We start from the raw sequence: 13,682 nt of genomic DNA, 5'->3' as shown, positions 1-13,682 counted from the left end.
AGAAACAGCAGCATCAGTTCTCTCCTAATCAATCAAACTTCTATTCAATTCCAATACAAAGACGTAAAATTCACAAGGAAAAGTACAAGGCAAAGAACAGGAAAGATAATTTAGAAAAACGGTATGGTAATAAGGTGGGTCAACCATCAGCTCAGGCTGCCGTAACTAATACCATAGACTGGGTGGCTTAAGCAACAGAAATGTATTTTCTCACACTCTGGAGGCTGGAAGTCCAACATCAAGGTGCCAGCCAATTTGGCTCCTGGTGGAGGTTCTCCTCCTGCCTTCCAGATGGCACCTGAGATCTCTACGTCTCTTCCTCTTGTACAGTTCTCTTAGGTCAGGGCTCCACCCTTATGACCTTATGTAACCTTCATCACCTTTCAAAGGTCCTGTCTCCAGTACAGGCTCTGTCACCACATGCATTTGGTGGGGGAAACACGTCGGTTTGCAGCAGTAGACGAGGGCATCGTTCCCTGCATATGGACACATTACAAAGCTGGACTGTTAGAATACTGTGGAATTAGTCCAGGAACAGAAGCTATAGGGACAAACAGCCTGTAAGCAGACCCACATCTCTAGAAATTTCACATAGGGCAGGGCTGATATTAAATTTAATGATGACAGATTAGGTCATTCATTAGATGATGCCAAGACTCCAGGCCATCTGTAGAGAAAAACATCATAGTAGAATACTAGTTTATACCAGCATAAAAATAAACTCTAGATGGAGTAATCACTATGGAAATATATCTAGAAATTATTTTGAAACTCTTATAAAGCAAGAAAAACAAATATTCCTTTTTTTTTTTTTTTTGAGACTAAGTATTGCTCTGTTGCCCCGTGACGTGCAGTGGCGTGATCTTGGCTCACTACAACCTCCGCCTCCTGGGTTCAAGCAATTCTCCTGTCTCCGCCTCCTGAGTAGCTGGAATTACAGACATGCACCACCATGCCTGGCTAATTTTTATAATTTTAGTAGAGACCGGGTTTCACGATGTTGGCCAGGCTGGTCTCAAATTCCTGACCTCAGGTGATCCAGTCGCCTTGGCCTCCCAAAGTGCTGCGATTACAGGCGTGAGCCACCACACCTGACCGAAAAACATATATTCTAACAGCAACATGGACAAAGTGCAGTCTATTTTAGTTATCTGCCATAGTTATTTTCTATAATGTCAAGACAAACATTGAATTAGTGAATATTGAGCCACTGTTCAGAGTTAGCTTTCTGAGAGCCTCTGGTTACAACATTTGCTTCAACCAATCAATACACACCTTGTTTTATGTACATTTTTGGTTAAAGACATCTATATTGCTGATTCGTGGAAAAGGCACAGCCTCTAACACATGTCTTCTCCGTAAGGCACATCATAGCTCCCTGCACTTGGGACACTAGATAGCACTTCAGCGCCACGCCTAGGAGCCATTCACCACAGCAGAATCACCAACAGAAAGCACACAAATAGGAAAAATAGTGACACATATAGTGACACTAAGTAGACAGAAAGGATGCGTGTTCGCAGCATGAGGACTAGAAGAAGAAAGCAGCGTTGTTTCCTTTGGTCTCAGCTGGAAACATGTGTCAGGGAGCTCGGGTTTTCTCCACTCTGTGCATGTCCAAGAATGATCATGAAAACACGTGTGTTGATTTGGGGAACACGAAGTTTAGTGAATAAGCAAATTTGCAAACATGGAATCTGCAAATAATGAGGATAGGCTGGATACACACAGGTAATGCAGTGGCTTTTAAAACGACAAAATGATGTTCGACCTCACTATTTACTGGTGAAACGTAATGTAAAATTACTATTTGACACCTAAGATGCTGGCAACATTTTAAGTTCTGATAATACCATGTGCTAGAAAACATGAGGAAATAATAACTCATGTGAGGCTATGAATGACTTGGCCATCACAGAGGGCAATCTAGCCATTCCTGGGAGAGGTGGGTGATGCACACCTATAAACCTGCTTCCTGATCTCTGTCCCTGGAGGACTTTCGCCCATAGGGACAAAGAGACATGGGATGGACAGTCACTATAAGAGGGTCCCTAACAGCGAAAAGAACTAACCTTCACTCAGCAGCCAATGCATGATTAAAGTGGAAACTGACTCACAGAATGGAATACTGTGTATTAGTTAAAATGAATTTAACCTACATGTATTAACATGGACTTTCAGACTGGAAAGCCCTCCACATCAACCTCCCAAAAAAGTCTAGTTATACATCATTTACAAGAGACCTACATAAAACAGAACACAGAAAGGTGAAAAACTAAAGAGTGGGACAGGAATCATAAAAAAGGTTCCTGGCAAATGCAAATTTAAAAAGCATAGGAATGCCCATCACGATGGAACAGTCACATGCTCTGCACATGAACTCTGTTACTGTTAGGCGAAACTGAATTCGAGGCAAAAAGCATTAAAAGGGACTGTAAAAAGAAACCGAAAAACCCCACAAAAACCTATATAGCCTTACAATACATGCAAAATATTAACAACAGATAACTAACAGAAACTAGCAAATCCAGAATGAGTGTGGGTGACTTTCACAAATCTTCAGGTATCTGGTACCCATGTGGACAAAAAATTACAGATACTTTTGGCCAGGCGTGGTGGTTCATGCCTGTAATTCCAGCATTTTGGGAGGCCGAGGCGGGCGGACCACGAGGTCAGGAGATCAAGACCATCCTGGCTAACACGGTGAAACCCCGTCTCTACTAAAAACACAAAAAAATTAGCCAGCCGTGGTGGCAGGTGCCTGTAGTCCCAGCTACTCAGGAGGCTGAGGCAGGAGAATGGCGTGAACCCAGGAGGCGGAGCTTCCAGTGAGCAGAGATCGCACCACTGCACTCCAGCCTGGGCGGCAGAGCAAGACTCCGTCTCAAAAAAAAAAGATACTTTTAATAACATACTTATACTCAGTCTCATAGACGAGTCAAGAAATGTGCAGCCACATCAAAGCATACTTATTTTTGAAACAATAGGCAAGATTCACAAAAATTGACCATATCTAAACGGTTACAAAGGAACATCTCAATAAATAATTAAGAGTAAAACATAAACAGCCCATATTCCCTAATAATAATGCAACAGAAGTCAGAAAACAGTATCAAACAACAAAAGCCTAAATGCATGGTAGAAGCAGGGAGATGGTATTCAGAGGAAACTTGACAGCTTTAAATATATGTACTTGAAAATTTATAAATCACTAGTAAAAATGACTCTTTCAAGAGGCTGGAATGATATACAAGATCACTTGAATCACTGCATCCACTGGAATAGCTACACTTAAAAAGGCTAACCGCACCGATGTTGGGAAATATGTGGAGTGATCACATGTCTCCCACACTTGGGTGGAGGTAAAAAGAGTTTAGGAGAAGGTCCAGGAATGTCTTATGAAATTAAGCACACACATGCCCTACAATCCAGCAGTTCTACGCCTGGGTAACACTAACAGAAATGAAAATACATGTCCACAAAAAACTTGTATAGAGTATTCCTACACAAGGAACTTTATTCATACTAGTCAAGCCTGGAATCTGCTTAAGTGTCTACCAACCAACTAGTGTGTTCATACAGTGAAATACTATTCAGCAATAATCAGCTGTAACCTACGGATATGTGTACAACACGGATGAATCTCAAAAGCACTGTGCTAAAAGGATACCAGGCTTAAGTGGCTACATGCTGAAGGATTTCATTTCTGTGATGTTTAAGGAAAAACTAATCCATTACTTTAAAAATCAGAATAGCAGATGCCTGGGGTAGAAGGGAGTTGGCTAGGAATTTGCACGACAGAACCTGCAGGCGTGACAGAGATTCTATACCTGGACAGGGTGTTTGGATCACAGAGATTTATGCATTTGTCAGACCTTATTAGTGCTATACTTAAGACGTGTGCATTTCATTGGTATGCAAATTTTAAGTGAAGAAGCAGTAGCAGCAAGAATCATACACAGATACTGAAATCTCATTAATGATATACATGCTGAAGTATTTCAGGGTAAATCTACAAGTATCTGCAACTCAGTGAAATGAACGAAAATTTGATTGATGGACAGATGGAAGCTGGTTGGAACGATAAGTGATAAAGTTAGCACAGTAAAATGTAAATGCTAGCATCTAGTTGGTGAGTCTATAGGAACCCACTATTAAATTATTTCAACTGTGTGTTTGAAATTTTTCATTATAAAATGTTAAGAAAAAGAAAACACCTTGGTGCACAAAGCAAAGTAGTCCTTAATGAGAAAATTCAATTTAGATATTCAATTTAGATATTATTCTCATCAACCTGACCTGAAAATTCACTGTAATTCCAATCAAACCATTGTCAGAATTTTTCAACGAAATTAGGACATTCTTTAACAAGACACAACAAGAAAAACAAATTATTCATTTGTAAAAGTTTTAATTTCTATATGATCAAGAAATGAGACGTAAAGAGTTATCAAAATTCATTAAGAAACAATGTAAAGGAAAAACGAGCAAAGAATATGAAGTGGCAATTGACAAAGAGGAGACATGAGTGCCAAGCAACGTGTGTCCACATGCTCAGCCTTACTAGTAACCAGGGAAATGGAGAACAAAGCAGGTCATTTATTCATTTTCCATCCTTCGAGTGGTGGAAGTTAACAAGTTTGGAAGTCATCTTATGGAAGATAAGGAGAAATGGGTCCTTTGATGTTGTGTGGGGAAGGTAATCTACGAATGGTCAATTTGCAGTATCAGTTATAAAAAGGGGGTGCCTGTGCCCCTGCAGCTTTTCCTCTTCAGAATCTCTCCCAGAGAAACCCAGCCACAGGTCTCAGGGCCAGGGCAGGGAGACACGGTGGCATGAGTGGCTGGGATGAGCCTTCCCTGATAGGAATGCCCATCGCGATGGAACAGTCACGTGCTCTGCACATGAGTCCAGAAAGAGGGAAAGAGAGCATCTGGAAACTTCAAATATACTGAGATGGAAAGATTTCTATGAATAGTTAACTAAACATGTCAAGTATAGCATCATTTATGTAAAAAAGTACATAAAACTGTTATGAGGTATTTCTTTTTAAAAATAGTTTTATGTTTATTGTCAAACAGCACTCCAGAAATTTCTCACCGATCGTGTATAGGTAAGCGCATTTTTTCATTGCCTCAGGAATACTGAGTAATTTCTGTTCTTTTAGACCTTTTTTCAAGTTGATTGTTTTCTTAAGATGTATTTCCTTGGGTAGATGTATGTACGTACTGAGTGCCTAGAAACTCCCTGGATGATTTACCTTCCTGACAAGGGAGGTGGGAGGCCTGGAAGGATGGGAGGTCAGGCGGGACTTTCCGAAACTGCCCCAATCATTTACATCAATGTGTGGATTAAATCCATAACTTAAAATGAGAAGAAAGTCAATGTAAAAATATTGTGAAATAATTTAAATAAATATATATATAAATTTATAATTTGTATATAAATACATGAATATGTTTAATATTTATATAATTATACCTCTATAATTATATGCTACATATTTATATTATATAGTTACATAATATATTTATGTAAATATATATAAATGAACTATAAAAGTTTTATTTATAAAATACACAAATATAGGCCGGGTGCAGCAGCTCATGCCTGTAATCTCAGCACTTTGAGAGGCAAAGGTGGACGGATCACTTGAGATCAGGAGTTCGAGACCAGTCTGGCCAACATCATGAAACCCCGTCTCTACTAAAAATACAAACATGAGCCAGGCGTGGTGGTGTGCACCTGTACTTCCAGCTACTTGGGAGGCTCAGACACGAGAACTGCCTGAACCTGGCAGGCAGAGGTTACAGTGAGCAGAGATTGCACCACTGCACTCCAGCCTGGGTGACAGGGCAAGACTCTCTCAAAAAATAAAATAACTAAAATAAAATACATAAATATAAAATAAGAGGAAACAATAGTTCAACTTTTGAAATGACTTATATGCCTTTTCCAAAGCCCCATAATTGTGCTCATGCTGCAATTTCTTCTTTCCTTACTCTGTGTCTAAAGGATTATTAAGGAAAAACGCTCCATCACTATTGCCTAGCATAGAATCTTCCCAAATATCTTCCGTCTAGGTCAGGTGTGGTGGCACACACCTGCAATCCCAGTGATTTGGGAGGATGAGGCGGGAGGATTGCTCGAGGCAAGACTTTGTGACCAGTCTGGACAGCATAGTGAGACCCCATCTCTACAAATATAAGAAAAAATTATCTGGGTGTGTGGTGGCATGTGCCTAAAGTCTCAGCTACTTGGGAGGCTGAACGGGGGAGGATCGCTTGAGCCCAGGAGTCCAAGACTGCAGTAAGCCGTGATTGTGCCACTGCACTCCAGTCTGGGTGAAAGAGCTGGGCCTGTCTAAAAAGAAAATCTGCCCTCTGTAAGCAAGCTGCTGATGTCTGCTGAGACAGGTCGCAGCCCTGCCGAGCCTCCCAGTGTAGTGTTGCAGCAGCACGCCATGGGTGGATAATGGATACGAGGCTCAGGGAAACAGAAATCAGCCAACACTGCACACTTTACCCACCACTTCACCAAGCACTGCCCTCCAACAGGCCTGAGGAGGAAACGCAGGAGACCTGGACAGTCACTGCTCATCTCAAACACGGGCAACGAACGAGCACTCCTCTGTGTACATGATGGGAGAACATGGGCAGTTCAGAGGGGACGCTCCCAAGACAGCCTGGCCACAGTGGAACAACCTCGTGCTGGGAAACCAGAGGCCTGAGTTCAAAGCCACTGCTGCCAGCAGCTCTCGAAGGAGTGTGAGCCTGGCTGTGAGCCTCGGTCTCCTCATCTGCAAGGTGGGGTTGAGACCCCCGCCCACTGTCACAGGGCGGCCCAAGGCTCAGGGGCACACATTCATTAACTGCAGCTGGTGGTGCTGGGATTTCAGAGTGAATTATGTCCCTGTTTCCAAATGTCCTAATGAGCCAGGATCCTTCCTGGTGCCCAGGCAACCTGGTCTGTATATTTATACTCCTCTCAGTAGCCCTGTGTAAGGTCATGATCACAGAAAGAAATGAACCATTTTGGGTTTTCTGACATTTTTTCTGTACAAGAAACATGGAAAATGTCAACGTTTCCCAACCCTAAGCAAGCACGTGGCCATCCCTGTATGAAACGCAGCCAACTTCTAGCAAATTCGGCAAAGACATGAGCTGGCAGGATTTAAAACCCAGATTCTTGCATAACAAAAACCCTCAGCGCAGCAGAACATGGTTTGGGGGATATAGATACTTACTGAAAGTTAGGATTTGGGCTGTGCGTTGGACCTAAAAAGAGGAAACAAAAAGACGAGTTATTAATACTCCATGATTTGGAATATGACCTTCTTCAAATCAGGCCAGTGGCAAACAGGCTGAAGCCAGCGGGCTCACTGCTGGGCAGCTGTCCTCAGGCCTCAGGCTCCGCTGGTGGTTACATCAGCAAGGCTGGAAATCACACACAAGGGAAGGGGCGCTTTGACACTGAGGGTATCTTTGTTTTTGGAGTTTTTGCCGTCCTTACTCTCTCTCTTCTCATCTAGTCTTTACACACAAAATCTGTTTTACCACTTGTGATCGGATGGCGTGGGCTTGGGTGGCAGGGCTGGGGCGTTCGCTGCCTGGGGGTTTTTCACAGCTGGGATGAAGGGGACACAATCCTTCCTACCACTTAATTCCTTCACCAGGTGTGACGAGCACAGAGATTCAGAATCTCTGGTCATCGCGCTCAGCTCTCTCCCCACCCCAGCCAGGCCAGCCTCGGACCCTGCCCAGTTGTCCTGCAGCGTGGCCATCCTCCCACGGACGCCTGACCTCCTAACACATGGCCTTCCTGATAAACACCTCGGCTCCCTGTCTGCGCCTGGGATTGTCTTCTGGGCTCCAGGTCTATAAACCACTCCATCTGCACCTGTTTTCTTTTCTTTGGGACAGAGTTTCACTCTTGTCACCCAGGCTGGCGTGCACTGGCGCGATCTCGGCTCACTGCAACTTCTGCTTCCCGGGTTCAAGCGATTCTCCTGCTTCAGCCTCCTAAGTAGCTGGGATTTAAGGTGCACGCCACCATGCCTGGCTAATTCTTTTTTTTTTTTTTGTATTTGTAGTAGAGATGGGGTTTTGCCATGTTGGCCAGGCTGGTCTAAAATCCTGACCTCACGTGATCCGCCCGCCTCGGCCTGCCAAAGTGCTGGGATTACAGGCGTGCGCCACCACCTGGCCGTATTTTCTTTTATTACTAGTCAATGGGTAACAGGTCAAGCTGTGCCCGGGGCCCACGGGGAAGGCCGTAGGGAATGGTTTCACTGCTCTCCCCGCATGCGCGCTGACTCGTGTGTTCAGTTTCAAATAGCAACCGGACCTCTTGCTCGGTGGCTGGGAACCTTCGTATCTGCTAACCCACGACTTCAACTTCACTGCCCGACTCACCCAGCCGCACAAACAGGACGCCCGTGGCGGTAATGGTCTTCAGCCCGTTGGTGGCCACGCACTGGTAGTAGCCAGTGTCTGTCGTGTCCAGGTCCTGGATTCGCAGTCGCGAGCCGTATTCTGTCTTCCGGATGATGATCCGCCGCGGCTCCTGCACCACCGGGGCGTCATTCTTCAGCCACCGCACGTTGGGGGGTGGGTTTCCCGCCACCTTGCAGTGCAGAATTGCCGTCTGGCCTTGGACAATGGTGATATTGTTTACTGGTTCCAGAAAATTCAGAAAGTAACCTGCCAAGGGGAGGGGTCACAAAAGAGCAAGCTTCAGTGAGGGCTGGAGGGAAGGGCCACCTGGGGCTCCCTTATGAACTCCTCCGAGGGAAGTTTTCCATTTTCTGTCACCTACTAAAATAGGTTCTTGTTATGTGTGGTAATTATCTCCCACAATGCTACAGGGAACACTGAATTAGTGAATACTGAACCACTGCTCCTACAGGAAATACACAGTCAAATTCCTGCGAGCCTCTCGTCATAATATTTTCATCAACTAACCAATACGTAACCTTGGTTTGTGTGTGTTTCTGTTTAAAAACACCATATTCAATGTGCACTGTTGATTCCTTCACATTGAACCCACAGCCAACAGCCTCATAACTCATGCCTGAACGAAGCTTCTCTCACACACATTATTTTCTCCATAAGGCACGTCGCAGCCTTCTTGCACTTAGGAACACCAGACCGCTTCAGCGCTGTGCCTGGGGGCCATCATAAACAGTAAAATCACCAACAGAAAGCCCAAATATGCAAGAAACGTGGCACTAAATAGATCAAGAAAAGGCCACATGTTCACAGTATGAGGGCAGAATCCAGGAAGCCGACCATCGCCTTGTTCAACCCCAGCTGGGACACAGATTTTTCACTGTCTTGGGCATGTATCTGTGAAAAGCCACAAAAGCACCAGGAGTATTGATCTGGGGGTTACAAATAGACTTTAGGCATTAGCTGAACTCACAAATATGGAATCTGCAAATGATGAGGATCAACTGTGCTTCTCCTTCCAACACTACATCTAACCTGGGCTGGTCGAAATGATGTAAATTCACACTCAGAAAGTCCCTCCTCCCCGCCTGCCACATCATTAAGCACAGAGCCACAGAAGTAAAATATAAAAAGAAGATGTGTGACAAAACATGGACATCCCCAAACCAAGCTCATCACTGTCCTGTCAATAGAACAGAAGTTACGATGCTGAGGGGAGCTGAAGGCTTTGTCCTGCTGCACCCAGGTCCAGAGCAGACAGAAGCAGTCCCGCGCTCACACACTAGGGGGCACACGGGGTCTTAAAGCACCCAGAATGGGGAGTGAGTGGGCTGCTCCTAAGATGGACTCTCATAAGCGCACACCCTAGATCCCGCACATGTGCAGTTCACAATAATAGGGTTTGTGCTCCTATGAGAATCTAATGCTGCTGCAGATCTGACAGGAGGTGGAGCTCAGGTGGTCATGTGATTGATGGGGAGTAGCTGTAAATACAGATGAAGCTTCACTCGCTCACCCTCTGCTCAGCTCCTGCTGTGTAGCCCAGTTCCTAACAGGCCACGCACCAGTAACCAGTCCATGGCCAGGAGGTTGAGGACCCTGCCATAGACATTTCTTTTGGATAAATATAGAAATTGACCCTTCCTCAGGAAAGGATCTCTTAAAAAAGTATCAAAGAATTGAAACTCACAAGATCATCATATCACATCGAGACAATAAGACACCAGGCCCTCAATCATCATGATGGCTTCCTTACCCCTTCCACATTCCTGTTTTCCCACACATAGCTACATTTCTTCCCTGCTATATAAAGCCCTCATTTTAGTCAGTCAGGGAGATGAATTTGAGGCTGAGCTCCCATCTCCTCAGCTGCATCACCGGATTAAAGCCTTCTTTCTTGGCAATAATTTTTGTCTCAGTGATTAGCTTTCCATGTGGTGAGCAGCAGGAACTAGACCAAACCCTGGTGTTTCAGTAACATTAGGGGTCCCCTCTTTCCTTGACCAGTGGCTCCCCACTGCATCACTCCAACCTCTGCTTCCATTGCCACATCTACTGCTGAATCCAGTCTTCCAGCCCCGGCTTCCTAAGGACCTCTGTGGTTACACTGGTCCTACCCAGATAAGCCAGAATGATCCTCTCATCTCAAAATCATTAAATTAATCCCATCTGCAAGTTTTTAAAGATCTTGCCACTTTACTCAGCTATCTTAGTTATAACGGTTTCTGAGTTGATTGCCTTGGATTTTCTACATAGATAACATCTTCAAATAACAATAACATAACCTTTTTGCTTTCAAAATTCATATCTCCCATATCTTTTTGCCTGTTTTTTCAGTATTCTTTTTGATTTAAAAATGTTAAATGCTAAAATGCTGCAAACATACAGAAAAACACAGCTATCAAACGATAACCATGAACAAAATGTATCAAGATTTGACATTAATTTTCCCGTATTTTACTTTGAACACTTAAAAAAAATTCTAGAATGCAACCAAAACCTACTCTTGTTTCTTCTTCTCCAGAGAAGTTGTATGCATCATTCCAATGCATATTTATATTATTTTATATTTTCAGAAATTTTTCCTGAAAGGTCATATTTGTTAGTTGCTTTATTTCATCCATCTATGTTGGTTGATGTGCTCCATTTATTTTAATTACCGTGTAATAGAATGGTCCACTATATAAACAAACCACAATTTCCTTATCCATTTCCCAGTTGAACGAGAGTAAGCTGTTTCTACATTATTGCTATTATAATATTTAATGACCACCTATACAGATATCTTGTCCTGTGCATATACAAGAGTCTCTCAAAAGTACATACATGACTGGATAAAGAAAATGTGGTACCTATACACCATGGAATACAATGCAGCCATTAAGAAAAATTATATCCTTTGCAGCAACATAGATGCAGCTGGAGGCAATTACCCTAAGCACAATAACACAGGAACAAAAACCCAAATACCTCATGTTCTTACTTATAAGTGGGAGTAAAACATTGAGTACACATGGACATAAAGAAGGGAACAACAGACACCAGGGTCTCCTGAAGGTAGGAGGAGGGTGAGGACTAAAAAACTACCTATTGAGTACTATGCTCATTACCAGGGTGACAAAATAATCTGTACACCAAACCCCCATGACACACAATTTACCCATGTCACAAACCTCTACATGTACCCCTGAACCTAAAATAAAAGTTGGAAGGGGAAAAAAAGTAATACCTGGATGTGCTGTCATAGAGTCTTGAAATCTTTCATTGATCTGAGTCTCAAAAGTGCTTGAAACAATTTGTATTTCACTAACAGTATCTGAATTAAAGTGCTTCCCTACAGCTGTGCCAGAATTTGGTGTTTGAGGGCTTTAAAATATTTGCCAATCTGATGGACATAAACTAGTTCTGCGCTATTGTTTTAGTTCGCATCTTATGAATTCCTCGTGAGCTTCCACAACCTTTGGAATATTTCTCGTCATTGGGATGCCCCTTCTGTAACTGTCTGTTCATCTATCTATTCTGATGCTTTTTCCAACTTCTGTAGTTAATTCATTTTATATCTTTTTCCTTTTCTATGTATGCATTAAGTGTAAAATTTTCCTTCCACTCTTCTTTAGCCATCCAATAAATTAATCTTCACATCATTAGTCAGACCCAGATATTGTGTAATATATCTTATGACATTTTTCTTTTAGCTATGAGTTATTTAAAGTGTGCTTTAATTGCACTGTTGTCACAGAACATGATCTGTGTGGTGACAATTCTTTGAAGCCACGGAGATATGCTCTGCAGAGTCAGCTTCCTGGAGATGGTCCACAGATGCTTAGTAAGAATGTGCTTAGTCTACGTTCATGGCAGAGTTTTATTTTTAAGTGCCTATTTGATCAAGCTTGTTGATTTTGTTGTTCATATTTTTAGTATGTTTATCTACTAGACTCAAAGACTTTGCATTTGTCAAATAGCTTTTAGTAATTCTGTCAAGTTGAGTTGATAATATGGGAAATGATGGGGCTGAATGCACTCCCAACTTCAGTTTTATTACATCATTTGGTCCATATATCACTAAGCAACAATTCTGTCTAAAAGATTGTTTTATCTGATATTATTATAGCCATCCTCAGGGAACCTTTGGTTAACACAGCCCTACTTTTATCTTTTTAATATCTTCATCATTTTTATGATTCTGTATTAGACATAACTCTTATAAGTGGCATATAATTTTACATTTTGGGTCTATGTTTTTAACTGATAAGTTTTATTTTTAATGTTTCCATTGTCTTTTGTTTTTTATTTCCTATCTTCTATTGGATTTTTAAATTCTCCATTTTCCCCCTCTGCTTATTTGAAAGTTATATATAAGTGGCTAGCTTAACTACTTTTTATAGGCATACCTAATTTAGCAAAGTCCTCCAATTACAAAAGACTTTAAATGCTATGAGCTACACACACACACACACACAGAGAGAGAGAGAGATGTCAAACTGCTTCCTAGTGCTTAGATACACTCTGATTTTAAGCCTCTAATTATTGTTATTTTTACTGTCATGAGTATTTTGAGATCTACCAACTTGCTCACCAACTTCTTTCCTCACCAACACTTCTTGCACCTCACTCCTTCCTCTTAGGTTCAGTTGAGCTCATCCTGAATAACATTCATTCTTTGGGTAAAGGACTAAGGCTGTAAACACTCTTAGTCTTGGTCTAAAAACATCCATGACTTTCACACTTGAATGACAGTTTAGCTGGTTATAGAATTTGAGGCACTGCTGTCCTCTGGCTTTCACGGTGATTGTTGAAAGTCCTGCAGTTCTTGTCCCTTTGCAAGTATTCTGAACTTTCCCTTTCTTAGGCTATTTTCAGTATTTTTCCTTTGTCTTTGCCATTCCAGATTGTCTGGATAATAAATTAATAGTAAATTTATTTGTATTCCATCCTCCTCAGGTCTCACTGCCCCTCCTCAAATCTGAAGATTTGTGCTTTCTGTCAAGTCTATAAAACCTCTATCACTATTTCATAAAATATTAAATATCCTTCTAGATATATGCTGGTTTTCCTCATATGATAATTCCACTGTGCTCTCTCTTTACCTATTTTTAATACTCCTTATCCTTTTTGTCTTTAGCTATGTGCATCTACTCTGTAACATATCCATCAAGTTTCTCATTTCATGGACTATATTTTTCTTTTCTAGAAGTTCTGTTTGGTTCCTTTTCAAATCCACCACTGCTTTT

The 13,682-nt window shown here is 42.2% G+C and overlaps 1 protein-coding gene across 1 annotated transcript in view; it reads right to left on the bottom strand.

Annotated features, from left to right (window-relative positions):
• The window catches only part of ROR2 (receptor tyrosine kinase-like orphan receptor 2), a 60,747-nt gene that overhangs the window by 27,000 nt on the left and 20,065 nt on the right, over window positions 1–13,682 (bottom strand). Inside the window, exons 5-6 of the mRNA XM_011948029.1 lie at window positions 8,416–8,703; window positions 7,248–7,278 (exon numbers count right to left, since the gene is read on the bottom strand). Of these exons, the coding sequence (XP_011803419.1) occupies window positions 7,248–7,278; window positions 8,416–8,703 (319 nt within the window). The remainder of the gene's footprint in view (window positions 1–7,247; window positions 7,279–8,415; window positions 8,704–13,682) is intronic.

The sequence above is a fragment of the Colobus angolensis genome, unplaced genomic scaffold, assembly GCF_000951035.1.
Source record: "Colobus angolensis palliatus isolate OR3802 unplaced genomic scaffold, Cang.pa_1.0 Scaffold272, whole genome shotgun sequence".
NCBI classification, from domain to species: Eukaryota; Metazoa; Chordata; class Mammalia; order Primates; family Cercopithecidae; genus Colobus; species Colobus angolensis.
This window is presented reverse-complemented; position numbering and strand designations above follow the sequence as displayed.